This window comes from Antechinus flavipes, chromosome 2 (genome assembly GCF_016432865.1).
Source record: "Antechinus flavipes isolate AdamAnt ecotype Samford, QLD, Australia chromosome 2, AdamAnt_v2, whole genome shotgun sequence".
Taxonomy (NCBI): Eukaryota; Metazoa; Chordata; class Mammalia; order Dasyuromorphia; family Dasyuridae; genus Antechinus; species Antechinus flavipes.
Window position 1 is genome coordinate 682,287,661 of NC_067399.1, and position 15,497 is coordinate 682,303,157.

The 15,497-nt window shown below is 38.4% G+C and overlaps 1 protein-coding gene across 1 annotated transcript in view; it reads right to left on the reverse strand.

Annotated features, from left to right (window-relative positions):
- TCERG1L (transcription elongation regulator 1 like) overlaps positions 1-14,033 on the reverse strand; it is a 304,281-nt gene extending 290,248 nt beyond the window's left edge. Inside the window, exons 1-3 of the mRNA XM_051982732.1 lie at positions 13,332-14,033; positions 10,785-10,931; positions 9,262-9,442 (exon numbers count right to left, since the gene is read on the reverse strand). Of these exons, the coding sequence (XP_051838692.1) occupies positions 9,262-9,442; positions 10,785-10,931; positions 13,332-13,664 (661 nt within the window). The 5' untranslated portion in view covers positions 13,665-14,033. The remainder of the gene's footprint in view (positions 1-9,261; positions 9,443-10,784; positions 10,932-13,331) is intronic.
- Positions 14,034-15,497: the final 1,464 nt, after the last annotated feature.

The following is a 15,497-nucleotide window of genomic DNA, read 5'->3' on the forward strand; positions in this document are numbered from 1 at the left end:
GAAGGGAAGCAACAAACTGGGAAAACATTTTCACAGTTAAAGGTTCTGATAAAGGCCTCATTTCCAAAATATATAGAGAACTGACTCAAATTTATAAGAAATCAAGCCATTCTCCAATTGATAAATGGTCAAAGGATATGAACAGACAATTTTCAGAGGATGAAATTGAAACTATTACCACTCATATGAAAGAGTGTTCCAAATCATTATTGATCAGAGAAATGCAAATTAAGACAACTCTGAGATACCACTACACACCTGTCAGACTGGCTAAGATGACAGGAAAAAATAATGATGAATGTTGGAGGGGATGCGGGAAAACTGGGACACTATTGCATTGTTGGTGGAGTTGTGAACGAATCCAACCATTCTGGAGAGCAATCTGGAATTATGCCCAAAAAATTATCAAATTGTGCATCCCCTTTGATCCAGCAGTGTTTCTATTGGGCTTATATCCCAAAGAAATACTAAAGAAGGGAAAGGGACCTGTATGTGCCAAAATGTTTGTAGCAGCCCTGTTTGTAGTGGCTAGAAACTGGAAAATGAATGGTTGCCCATCAATTGGAGAATGACTGGGTAAATTGTGGTATATGAATGTTATGGAATATTATTGTTCTGTAAGAAATGACCAGCAGGATAAATACAGAGAGGACTGGCGAGACTTACATGAACTGATGCTAAGTGAGATGAGCAGAACCAGGAGATCATTATACACTTCGACAACGATATTGTATGAGGACATATTTTGATGGAAGGGGATTTCTTTGACAAAGAGACCTGAGTTTCAATGGATAAATGACGGACAAAAGCAGCTACACCCAAAGAAAGAACACTGGGAAACGAATGTGAACTATCTGCATTTTTGTTTTTCTTCCCGGGTTATTTATACCTTCTGAATCCAATTCTCCCTATGCAACAAGAGAACTGTTCGGTTCTGCAAACATATATTGTATCTAGGATATACTGCAACATATCCAACATATAAAGGACTGCTTGCCATCTAGGGGAGGGGGTGGAGGGAGGAAGGGAAAAAAAATTGGAACAGAAACGAGTGTCAATATAAAGTAATTATTAAATAAAAATTAAAAAAAAAAAGAAATAATGTCTTCTTGGAGGATGCTTGTAGCTATCACATTATTTTGGAAAGTAGGGGTTCACTTTTCCTGTTTCCCTTCCTGTAGAATTTATCCAAATTATATTCATAAAAGCAAGCTTCATTTTTGAAGTATCTTTTCAAATTCTTATAACTACCATTTCCCACAATTTCTCAATAGTCTTCCAATAGTGGACAGTCTGGATGAGAATCCATTAATTCAATCATCAATGCAACTGAGTATCAAATTCCAAGAAAAAGCCAGGATCTGAGGGAAGGGAGGGGATGTTCCCTTTGCCAAGCAAACCTATTTGGATAAGTCTAATGATATGTCTACCTGGGTATTTCTACTGGATTGATCAGTTAATATAGTCAAAAAAAATTGGAATCATCTATTCATATAGAGTCGTAAGAGATGTTTCTGATCCCATACTTATATATTTAGTGTCCGTTTTCACTAACTTAGATGAATAGCTATGAACATAGTGAGACCTAGATACAAAGTTCATAGAACATTGGACTTAGATTCAAAAAGTTATTCGAGTTATTATGTCAAATCCTGCATTAGGTACTTAATAGCTGCATGAACTCAAGTATATCACATAATCTCTCTCAGACTCTGTTTCCTGCTCTGTAAAATATCTACTTAACAAGATTATAATAAAGACAAAATGTAATAATATTTGAAAAGAGCTTTGTAAATATTAAAATGTTATATGAATACTCAGTAGTAATAGTTATTGCCATCATCGTGTTCATCATCATTGATATTGTAGTAGGAGCAGGTGTAGTAGAAGTACTAACAGCAGTAGTAATATAAAAAGAGAAGGAACAGCAGCAGAAAAAATTGTAGGAATATAATAAAGTTCAATGAATTCAGAAGCCAATCAATATATAAAATAGTGGGAATAATTATTATTAAGATACAATTAAATAAAATATAGCTTGAAATATTATCATTCATTTCTAAATTCCAGACATAATATTGATTTGTAAAATGTTAATAATAAAATTTTTCATAGATTTCATATTCCAATACTCATCATTTCCAAGCTACAGGGAACAGAAGGCTTTCAAAATATAAAGACCTAGGGAAAGAAATTAAACTTATATTAAAAAAGAATGATGTAGATATCGTTAATTTCATCATTCTGGCAGTTATTTTAAAGAAGTTTGTCATAAGCCTACTGAGTGTAAAGTTTCCTCCAAATACTTTTACTCAATGATCAATAAAACAGAATAGTAATTTTAAATCCCATCTCCATTGTTTACTAAAAGAAAATCAGTAGGCTAACAACTTCTCCTATTTCTTTCTAAATGTCATCAAGCAAGATAAAAGAAAGAAAACACTGTTAATACAATAAAATACTAGCAATCAATGACATTTCTTTACTGATTTCTGGTTTTAAAAATTCATTCTTTAGGAAAAACTCAAGAAATAACATACCACTTTTAATTCAAACCAATTAGCCCATTCCTTCACTTTGTGATGGACAACATTTGCATAATTCTTCTGCTTAGAATCATGTGATTCAAAAGAATGAATTATTTTAAAAAAAAATCAATCATCCTATGTCCATATATGCCAGATATGGCTTTGATTCTAAAATCACACTCCCTTTATACTATTTTTCCACATTTGCAGTCACTGATAATCGAATTCAAAATACAATTATGTCTCAAAGCTAGCATGGTTTTAATTGACACTTATTTAAAATACTTAGGAGGATTTCATCCATTATTTTAAGAAAGCATTGGCCCCATTAAGGGGCCATTAAGATGTATCTAGAAATAATCTAAATCATAAGATAAAATTAATCCCTCTTCTTTGCCAATCTACAGTGGTTCCAAATACCATGTTTATAAATATTTATATCATCTAATACTGGATTTGATAGCAGGGGGGAAGGGAAAAAGCATTAATTAAGTAATTACTATGAACTAGTCTTTCTGCTGTGTTGTATAAATATTATCATATTTGTCCTCACAATAGCGCTGTGAGGAAAGTGCTATTAGTATCATCATTTCATAATTGGGGAAACTGAGTCAGACTGCCATTCAACTTGCCCAGGATCACCTAGCTAGCAAGAGTCTGAGGCTAGTTTGAATTCAGACCTTCTTGACTTTCTGACAAAAACAATTTCATTTCACAAAAGTCCTTATAAATGCAACTGTGAAAAGATACTTGAGAATTTGTAATCCACTGTACACGCATGATTTTATTTGGTTCTCACCATGATTCTGAGTGTTGCGATACATAGTTTATAAAGAAGGAATGTCTTTGGCTGAACCTACTTGATTTGATAGTTTTCACAGCTAATGTATGTATGAAATAAAATTCAAATCACTTTACAATCAGCCAGTCAGCAAGTATTTGTGAGATGAATTCTATCTCAGCACTAAGTGATGAACATAAGAAAAAAAAAGCAACAATAATCATCCTCACAAGGAGATCACAGTCTAGTGGGGTGGAGGAGACAACATACAAATGATTACGCAAAAAAAAATGTATACAAGATAAGGCATTATTAAGGAAGGCATTGGCACTATGGAGTCTAAAGAAAGACTTCCTGTACAAGGTGAAATTTATATATTTGATCCTGGAAGTAATAGGATTTTTAAAAATTGGCTGGGACTTTGTGAGTTTTTTGTTGTTGTTGTTGTTTTGTTTTGCTTTTTTTGCTTTGGAGGGGAGAAGAAAACTTATATGAAATACATTCCAAGAAGGAATCAGTAGGTCTTTTGTGATGGGTTGAATGGAAGGGGGATATAGGTGGTAAAAGATAATGAGGAGTTGAGAATTTTGGTGAGAAAGAAATGATGCTGTCCCCAGCTCCTTAACATCCCATGTCTTTTTGGCCTTTTTGGCAAAAGTTGTTGAAAAGACCATCTCCAAAAGATCTGACCACTTGACTTCTCCTCCTCCAAACTCTCTGCAATTTGGATTTTGAGCTCATTATCATTTAACAAAAACTGCCCTTTTCAAAGTTACCAATCATCTCTTTTTGCAATAATCTCTTAATTGCCTGAGCTAAAGATCTGTTCAAAATCTTCATCCATCTAAATTTTCACATCTTCTTGTCTTCTTCCTTCTGAGATTTCAGGACACTGCTCTTTCCTTATTCTCCTATTTATATAACCATTCCTTCTCTGTCTCCTTTGCTGGATCCTCACCCAGGGCTGAGAATTAGAAGGGCAAAATTGGTGACAGAATAAAAGGGAAAGGGACTCCAGAGGAAAAAAATAGTTGAGCTGGTTCTCTAAAGTGTCAAGATGGGAAAGAGAGAAGAGTGTAATCAGTGCATTGGTGAGAGCTCGAGACTATTTGAATAGTACAAGGAATTACAAATCAGTAAGATTTTAAAATATAAGTCTGGTGGCAGTGTCTAAGAGAACAGACATGGATACACCCACATATATGCATGTACACATAGAGTGGTTTGGGTAACTACAAGTAGCTCAATAACATAATCAATTCAGGTGTGGAAGGGTGATAACTGCCTTGGTCGAAGGAGTGCATTATACACATTGATAATATCATAGATCTGAAATATTAACCATATGGATCTACACATATGTTATTTGCTTATCACATACTTCTCTATTGTGAAACTGAAAGATTAAAGCTCTTTTGATATCTTCAGATAGCTATTTTTTTCATAACCTGAACACTCATCATATCACATTTCTAAAAAAACACTTATCCAAAAAGGAGGAAATTTCCTTCAAGTTTTTTTTTTTTCAGTTATTGTGTCTTTGACTATAGGTTTCAACTTTATGCTATTGTAGACCTAATTTTCTAATAATTAACCTAAACACTTTTCTTTTAGTTTTATAATTATTCTTAGATTCTTTATCATGAAAAATAAAATCATCTCTTTCCAAAACTTGGATATACTCCAGCAAAAATAAAAATTGGCATCTTTCCCAACCCTTTGCTCACATACTCTATTTTTCCTGAATACGTAGGTGAATGATCCTTTTTTTCTTCCTCAGTGTTGTGTTAACCCATATAGCTGATAGCCATAGGCAGTAGTCTGACATTTATAACAGGTAGAAGAATAAAGGGATGGGAATGAAACATTATGGTCCTTTTATGAAGGAGTCAATAACCACTAATGTCATCCAATAGCTTATTTAGCTAGAAATGATCATATTTTCCTGAATGCATAATTGAGATACAAGCATATAACTGGCTCAGACATCAGAGCTGATCACAGGCAGAAGAGATAAGAGAAAAACCAGTTCTACATTCTCTTCGCTACTTCTATGACTACACAATTGATGGAAAAAGAGATTACCAATCACTTGACCAACCTTGATATTAAATTGGTCATTATGAAAAAATAATATCACATTAATTTCAAAACTAAAAATCTTCTGGATCAAATTTAGAAATATGAGATATCTGATTCCAAATTCCCTGAAGTGTGGTCAGTGCTTTCTGACTTCATTGCTATATAAAGAGTATAAAATAAGTTCTTCAGATCATTGATAAAAATGAGAGGATGGAGTCTGAAAAACTTAATAGATCCTCAAGTCTCTTCATCTGTTCCAAGTATCATATTCATTAGCATTGGCCATGGACCATGACCTGATACTGTCATCCACAACTTCTGTACAACCTACTGTTGAAGCAACGCAAAGTTTTTCTCCTTAAATGTATAACTATAAATTGAATACATGATGTGATATACATGAAGGTTGTTTGACTAAATCTATCATCTAATGGATGAGGAAAAGTGTCTATCTGTCTCATTTAAACCTACATCATCTAAATGTTAAATGAGCTGCCTAGGAAGGTAGTGAATCCCTTAACACAAAGTCTTTTGAGCTAAAACTGAGTAAATGATGAGGATTTTGTAAAGATGATATTGCTTGATATTACTATATTATTTGGTGAATTCTATACCCTCTGAATTTTTTTTAACTCTAATGCTTGTACATACAACAACATGGGTGGGACCCAACTTTAGAACCAGAAAAATCTGGATTCAAATCTTGCCTGTTTAACATACTGCCTTTGTAACCCTAGAAAAGTCACTTAGCATTTTAGCTCTCTAGACAAAACTCTAAGATGATAATTTGTAGGAAAAATCCTAACCTTCATTGACAAAAGGAGTTCCTTCACCCACAAGTTCCATACTCAAATGCAATCATAAGTCTAATCCCTTTCCTATTATGTGAATTTTCCCTTTCCTATTTTTAAATCCCCAGTGGCTCTAAAACTCATTATTTAAATTTCATCTGCAGTCATAATGGACTTTCCACAAGATAAGTATTCTGGAAAAGCTGCATGTCAAGCATGGTAGGAAGGGAGGGGGACTCCTAGGGGCTCTGTCATATCTATTAATTCAGAGTCTTTTTATTGTTACTACCTGATCTGCAATTAGACCTACCCATGTAATCATTGAAAGGTAATTCAAAGTTCTCTGGCCGATTTGGTCTTCTAGACAATGGCAACGGTGTCTTGCTAGATGACCATCACTGGTCATCACTACAGATCTCTTTTTATCCTAAAATCCAATAATCTGCTCCTTTTTGATATTTTCTTACTTATCTAACCTATCTGATCTATTAGTAATTAAGTGACATATAAATAGATACTTCCATGCTTTTGAGATTCATTAGTATTCAAAAGAACATTTTACAATTATTAATAATAGCTTTGAATTTTAAATATTGCTTTGAAATTGGGGGGAGGAGGAATGCTTTACAAATAACTTATTTTATCCTTACAACTTTGAGAGGAAGGTAGTATTATTTTCTTCACTTTACAGATGAGAACACGTGGTTAATTAACATGCCCAGAATCAAACAGATTAAAAGTATTTTAAACCAGATTTGAAATCAGATCTTTACAAACCTGGGCTCAGCCTTTTTAAGTACTGTATTGTGATGTTTCCACTAAAGGCCCCCTAGTGGTCTGATAGAGAGTAGAACTCTTTCTCAGTGATTAAGGGATTGTACTTGACTCAGCCACAGATAATATCCAACATTATCTGCGACCAAATTGGTCCTGACATCATTATCTCCATTTCCACAGTATTTACTGAGTCAAAGTAAGTGCATTGTCCTTGAAATTTCTGTTGGATCAAGTACATTTCCTTTAAAAACAGAATATGTAAACCTGTCAAAGTCCACATTATCCCATGGTTTTTGAATTAAGAAAAAGACAGAGCAGAAGGGAAGAAAGAAATTTCCCCAAATGATAGACAAAGGCAAAAGGAAATGGTACTTTATGATTTTTTTCTTTTTCAATGTTTCACATTTATATGTATATATATGCATATGTGTATATATGTGCATATATATACAAATGCATATATATTTTTAACAAAAAAGTTAAAGCCATGAGAATAGTCTTTAAATAGACATCATAAAATATTTATCATAGAATAGTGTTGAGAAAGTCACATTTGTCATCAGGTTTTTGCAAGAAGCAGCCTCATATACATTTACATTTGAATGTACAAAAGCATAATAGCACTGATTTCAAAACAAACAAACAAAAAACAACAAAACGTTGAACTTAGATTGTTCCTAATATACACTTGATAGCCAATTCGCCCAATGAAAACTGGACAGTACAGTCAAAAAGATAGGTTGTAGAGTTAATAGAACAAAAAAGGGCCAAGTCAACTGAATATTTTTCATTGAATAAATTGGTTGTGTTCATTCATTCACCTATTCTGTCAACAACTACTATTAAGCACCTACTATGCAAAGACACTGTGCTAAGATGCCTGGAAAGACTAGGGCATTGACTCTACCATCATTATGTCAAAGTACCACAGTCATAGTCATATTAGTTTGAAAGAATTCCATGAATTAGGGGAAATAATTCATATTTACTCAAATGCTTGGACTACAAGTTAAAAACAAATAAATAATATAAACTGAGGAGCTAAATAAGCAACCCCTTCTTCCCTGAATGAAAATCAAACAAGCAGCATTATTGTTTTGTTGTAAACATATTTACAAATGTATAACTATGTGATGTTGATCTAATTTACAGTTAATCAATAATTTAAGAAAGGCAAGAACAGAATACAACAGTTCCCTGGCAAGTATCATTACAACCTCTGAAAAATAGAAAACATTTGAATTGTTCTTTAGGACTCAGTGCTAAGTAAGATTCATTGTTCATTAGCATAAGGGATGTTTGGAAACAATAAGAAAATGATTTTTTTTCCCTTAACAGAACTCTCTATGATCCAAAGGAAATTTTCCTTGTTACTATATTTTAAAAATATATGACAATGGCATGATATGAAAGAAAAAGGGAAAAAAAAACATAATACAATTGTGAAATATTGAAACCAATTATACAATAGAAGAGGGCTTGGAAGAATGTTGATGGAACCCGTTTTTATTTATTTATATGGTATAAATCATGAATCCAGGATATATTGAAATGATTTTTTAAAAAGGATTTCATCATTTCTCCATCATTACATGGTTAACATGATGGAACCAGTATTTATTTATTTATATGATATAAATCATGAGTCCAGGATATATTGAAATGATTTTTAAAAAGGATTTCATCATTTCTCCATCATTATATGGTTAACATGAAATCTTCTAACCAAGAATGGAATCTTTTTAACTAAGGCAAATGATATTTTAAATTACTGAAACTTAAAAATATGAATTAAATTAATCATCAAAACAATTAAATTTTATTTCATTTCCATACTGCTTATAAAGAAAGGCAAAATGAAAATGGTAGAGATTTTAAAATATTTAACATTTAGTGGTTCATTCAGTTTAATGCTTTTTTTTTCAAGCTTATCATCCTATTTAAATATTTTTTAACTTGGTTGAGTAAACAGTTAGTATCCTATATTATTAGCTACCAACAGAAAGTAAGATAAAATTCTAAAAATAGATCAGTACTTAAACAATTCTTTATATGTTGTCTTTTCCAACTTTTCCATCATCTTGCTAATGTACCTTATCACCTAAACAGAGGTAAGTAATGAAAATAACATCTAACTCCCTTACATCAGCTTATCTCCTATCCACTTAAATAGGGAAAAAAATGCCAAAATGATATTTCCATGAACGTGAGTTATAGCCTATTCACAATGAATACCATATGATAATTCATTGGTGAGAATAAAATATAATGAATAGAAGTAATCACCATAATTTTTACCAACCTGGCATAGGCTGAGGTGCTAACACCACTGTGGGGAGATGCCTGGAGGCAGGGGCTGGCCTAGATACAGCCATGGCCACTTGGTTTGTCATTAAATGTGGTTTCTCATGTTCATGAAAGAATCTTGATTCCTCAGGATGTATCCAAGTAGAGTCCAGAGCAAATGTGTTATTTAAATATATCTGTCCAAGATAAAGTAAAATGAATCTCTTAAGTAAGTTGTCATAATATGCAAAATAGACACTTTCAGAGACATGTATTCAGTCCTGCCATGTAGTGGTTCAAAATAATGGCATTTCCAAGCATTACAAATCATGTAATTTTTGTAAACATGTAGTTCTGGATGTAGTTAGAAAAAATAATTGCTGTTTAATTACTGTAAATACATTATCTCCTCCTGAAGATCTGTTAGACTTATCTATTCATTGAACAGCTGAAATAATTATGATAAATAGTCCCCACAAGTAATAGGCAGATAGCTTTTTAAAGCAAGTAAGGTTGACTGTAGAAATCAAACAAACAGGAAGTCAAAGAAATCTAAAAGTGATAAGCAACATTCCCAATTGATAAAAGGGAGCCCACTATAGCCAATTCACTATTTTCAGTGGTGTTATGAAGTCCCATGAGACATCAACAAGGAGATTCAGCCTGACCATGAACTGGAATGAATTGTTGAGATCTTTTGAGCTGTCCTTTCAGACTTTTGATTGTAGAAACAAAAATGGTTCTGCTACACAATCAAAATGGAAGTTAAGACATTAGGAAAAGTCTAGTATTTTTAAACAAAGCAGGTTAATAAAAGGCAAAATTCAATTCCCAATATTCTTTTGCCATTGTGCTTTGTACACTGGTCAAGATAATAATCAATTTGTAGCCTTACTTGTCATTGCCTAAGCATAAACAACAATCTGAACTTATTTGGGGGTGGCAATGATTTTATTAATTACATATAGAGAGTCACAAAAAGCTAATGAAGAAGGTGCTAGATGAAGATGTCAGAACTCTTGTCTGGATTCAAATTTTACATTTGGTTCTTATATTTGGGAGCATGGACATTTAGCTTAACACAGACCCTAATAGCATCTAAATGCATACATTAAATTAGAGTTGATTTCTGTTTTGGTGGGGAAAGTCCCATACTTTAATATGTACACATACATATATGCATATAAACATCCATGTGTGTATTATAGACAAGTAATACTCCCTGATACTGACCAAGTAATTTTAAGCATTCTACAACATGACATTCAAATTCACTTTCCAAAGAAATAAAGAAGAAAAAAACATAAAATACCAAATTCAAAATCTAGGAAAATGAAATGCCAATAAAAAACAATGCAGTCATTGCCTTGAATGTAAAAAGTGAGACTTTGGCCTTTAATCCCTACAAAATATTAGTATTTTTAATAAGACATTCTTACTTTGCAAGGGTTTAAGTAGATGGTTGCTATGTTGCAATGATATATATATTTATATATACAATTAAAATTTGTTGATCAATTAAATTATTGGCATTTTTACCTTACAGTTGGGCATCCTCTTCTCTAGCCAACTTTTCCCTACAGGAGGTGGAAGAGCAGAAGTGTATACATGGGGGAAAATGGGGATCAAATCCAGATTAGAAGAGGGAGAGAATCCTATCACAGGTGATTGAGCTCCAAACATCCACTAAAAAACAAAATAACAGAAAAGGGAAATTGAAGTTGTGTTTATTTTGAAATAAATCCACAATGCTTGAGACTAAATAACTGCTGATTTATCTAGGGATCTTTGAGTCCAAAGACTATTTTTAAACTAAAAAGACATTTATATTTCAAAAGGTGATTGAACTATCAAATACATTTTCCCATTCTGCAGTGCTAAATGAGTACCACAATTCATGAACAGGGAACATGGTGGTAAATATATTGGTTTAGTAACATTACAAATCAATGTTGAGTAGTGCATACTTGAGTACTGATGAAAAACTAACTTCCAAGAATAAAGACATCAGTGCATAAATGATGAGGTGATGAACCACCCTCCCCCCCCCTATAAAAAAGGATCATCAACTACAAGGAAAAGAGATGGTTAAATGCATTTTTCATTGTTGGATTGGCTTGATAAACATGAAAAAAACACTATATTTCATGACATTTCAAGATTAATGACCCATTTCTCCCAATTTAATGTAATAAAAGATCATCTTCTCCTAAATGAACTCTTCCCTTAATGACTCTTTTTTCTCATTAAAAATAAGCTTAAGTGTTAAGGTTTAAAGTTTCTAAAGAAAGAGGCTTGCAAATATAACTACATTATCGAGTCTAGAATGACTATTAAGACCTAGAGCATATAACCCAATGGTAAAAAAAAAATTGATTATGAATAGCTCAAGATGTTCAAAAAAGACTCTTATAAATACATAATTAAATTCTTTTTAGTAATTAGCATGAGGTGTGGTTTAATGCTTGAGAAAATCTCACAATATCTATTTGAGTTTTAAGATCATACATACACATATACATATATAAAGATATATAGATATATAAGTATATATTAGCTGTTCTTCAGTGTCAATACTGTTCTTTTGATGTTAAAACTTAATATTTTGTATTAAATTCAAATGCCAAAAAAGTGTGCATTCTAATGTTTTTCTCTTTTCCTTCTTCCATTTACACACACACACACACACACACACACACACACACACACACAAATGCAGCTTTCTAAACAGAAAATGTTAGTTCCTTGGTATTATATACCTCTAGTGGTAGCATTCAGACATGGCAAGCTTGAAAATGTTGCAATGGCTAGAGGTTTATTTAACAAATCCAAAAAGAAACCGAATACATATGAAAATATTACAGAAAGCCAAATACATGTTTTACTACATGCTAGTTAATTTTTTTACATATTAGTTTTAGTTCTTGTGGTTTACTTTTAAAAACTGCATCAATTTCATAGGATTTAACTGGAAGGAGATCCATGAAAGTCTCCCATCTTTTTGCACAGCATTTATTCAAATATGCAAATGAAGTTAATGATCAGAGTAAGGGGCAAGCTGCCTTAAAATGTATTATCTGCATAGATATCCAGAAGACAACTGAGCTAGCATTTATTGAGAGGAGATTCCTTTTCTGCCTTCTAATTGAAAACAATCACAATTTAAACCATTCTCTTTTTTCTGTCTCCCTTCCTCAAAGTCTCTGTCTCTGCGTCTCTGTCTGTTTCTCTTTCTCCTCTTCTCTCTTCCTTCCTCCTTCCCTCCCTTCTTGATCGTTGTACCTTGCTTCTCCCTCCCTTTTCTTTCTGTTCTAGATTTTTTCATCCTTTTATTTGAGACAAACTCTTTTGAAGTGCAGTAGATCGTGAAAGAATGTATGGCATCAGGAGGACAAGGAAAGAGGATTCAGAAAACATTGGCACCAGTGCATTATCCTAAATATCTTATTTTCCCCCCATCCACTTCCATGGAATAAGATTTATTTTTGTGAATGCCTTCGGTCTGACTTTAAAGGGGGGAGGAAGAATGCCCCCCCAAGAGAAGAATGAAAAACACGAATCGATTCGCAGCCCCCCTGATTTGCTTTTGAAGTCTGCCAGGGATTGTAAAAGTATTAACTTCTGCGTGTGTAACTCCGCCATGGTAGGTACATGGCTGCAGCCTACGGTTTTACAGGCTGGAACTTCAGCACCACTGCCTCTTGGACAGCGGAAGCAGGATAGGAGAACAAAGTTCGGGCCGGGGTCCTTGGTTCTCGTTCCAAAGAGGACCATCCGCCTCGGTGAGTCCCCCCGTAAGCGTCCCTAGAACCCCCGGAGACCCCACACAGGGGCTGCAAGCACGAACTTTAGGGGGTGGGGACGGAGGGATCACTGCCAGGCTGCATATTGATCATTCTGGAAGTCCGAGAACCCTGGAGAATAAAAGCCAGGAAAGGGGCGAACTGAGAGAAGAGGAGGCGGGGGCCCGAGTGCGGCCCGGCTACAGCAAAGGCAGACCCCCGGGCGACCTGGCGGCTGCGGGGGGACAGCCCCGAAGGAGCGCGAGGAGGCGGAGGGAGGGGGGATCGGGGCGCCGAGGCTTACCTGCTCGTTCAGCAAGGGGTACTGAGGCGCTGGGGGGTCGGGCGCCGCTGAGGGCACGGGTACCAGCGGTAGGAAGGAGGGCTCGCAGGGCACCTGCCAACTGGGCACCCCAGGAAGCAGCGGCGGCGGCGGCGGGGGGGAGGAGGGCAGCAGCAGAGGCGGGGGCACGACCCCCGTTGCCAGCCGCAGGAACCCCCCGGAGCTGGGCACCATCCACAGGCAGGGCGGCGGCGGCTGCGGGGAGAGCTCGGCGTTCATCTGCCAGAGCAGCTGAGGGGGAGGCTGCGGGGGCCGGCGGGGCCGCCGCCGCGGGAGACTCGGACCCGGGAGCATCCTACATGCCCCGGCCGGCCAGCCTGCCCCCCGTCCACCCGCCGGGCCGGCCAGGGGACTCGCGGGAAGGAGTGCCGCTCAGCCGGACGGGCGACCCTGGGCAGGGGCGGCGGCGGCGGGAAAGGGGCGAGGGCGCTGCCCGCTGCCCATCGGTGCCCGCTTCTGGCCACCTCCGGTCGCCGACCCGCGGGTTGCGGGCGCCCGGCACCGTGCGCGGCGGCAAGGGCAAGGGCAGGCCTGGCGGCGGCACCTGCAAGGGAGGAGGCGGCGGCGGGAGCCCAGCAGACCCAGGCAGGGGCAGCTCGGAGCGGCGAGCCAAGCCGGGCACCAGAAGCCGCGGTGGCAGAGGCAGCCGAGTGGGAGCTCCACTTCATTCAGAAGCGACGTGTGACGTCGCCCCGCCCCTGGCCCCGCCCCTCCCGCTTGACTCCGCCCCTCCCACCTAGCTCCGTCCCCTCCCTCAACCCCTTCCCCTTCCGCTTCTTCCTGGCGGGGGGGGGGGGGGGGGGGAGGGAGGCGGGCCCCCGCAGCCCCCGGCCCCAGCCTCTCTCCGCGTTGCGGGCCGACCCGGGCGGGAGTGGAGATGTGCCAGGACTGGGGGTGGGGGTGGGGGCGGTGGCCGGCTCCGTCTGAACCTGCCTGTTACCTCGGGCCAGCTCCGTGGGTCCGGCACGGGACCCCTGCTGGCGGTGGAGCAGAGGGCACCGAGAGGGGCGCCGCCTTCGCTCTGCAGCGCGAGGGGCCGTTTCCTGTGCCCGGAAAGAGCCTGGCATGGTCAAGTGTGGGGGGTAGAAGGTCTCGGGGGCTGGGAGTCTGGGGTGATGAGACTTTTCACTGGGGCTGCTACAGTCCCGCCGCACTCCCTCCCCACTCCCCCACTTAGCAGGGAGAAAACCGAACCCGGACAGAGAGGACGTGGGCAGTGGGCCACGAGCCCCTGGGCTTCTCTCTTCTGCTTCCCTCCCCAGCTCAGACCGGAAAGGCTGAGGGCAGGGGGCTAGACCACGGACCCTGCCCGCCTCCCTCTGATTCCACTGCCCTGCCTGTGTTCGTGCTGTTTATCGCTTGTCTTGTATGTTGTATTTGTTTCCCGTTGCCGTCCCCATGGAACTCTAAGCTCCTTGAGGAGCTTGTCTTTTGTCTCTCGTTGTATCCCTAGCGCTTAGTTTTTCAGCCTCTCGGGTCTGTCCAAGGCTTCCTGGTTTCATTGTGTTGTTGTTTGTTTGGGGGGTGCAGGGGGGAGGGATGCTTCCTAAGCTTTGGAGCGTTCACCGCGTCCTTCTCCGGGGACTGAAACCAAGGCTAAAGGGATTGCCCAGGATCCCCCAGCTGGAGGGGTCTAAGACCTGATGGATTCTGCAACGAATTGGACATGGGACAGTGGGGAAAGCGGCCAGATAGGACTCAGAGGGGACCGTCTGATGCTGTTTAGTTTCGGGGTTGCCGGATCCCCAGACTATATTGCTGTGATGCTCTTTAGTTTCGGGGTTGCCGGATCCCCAGACTATATTGCTGTGATGCTGTTTAGTTCCGGGGTTGCTGGATCCCCAGACTATATTGCTGTGATGCTGTTTAGTTTCGGGGTTGCGGATCCCCAGACTATATTGCTGTGATGCTGTTTAGTTCCGGGGTTGCTGGATCCCCAGACTATATTGCTGTGATGCTGTTTAGTTTCGGGGTTGCCGGATCCCCAGATTATATTGCTGTGATGCTGTTTAGTTTCGGGGTTGCCGGATCCCCAGACTATATTGCTGTGATGCTGTTTAGTTTCGGGGTTGCCGGATCCCCAGACTATATTGCTGTGATGCTGTTTAGTTCCGGGGTTGCTGGATC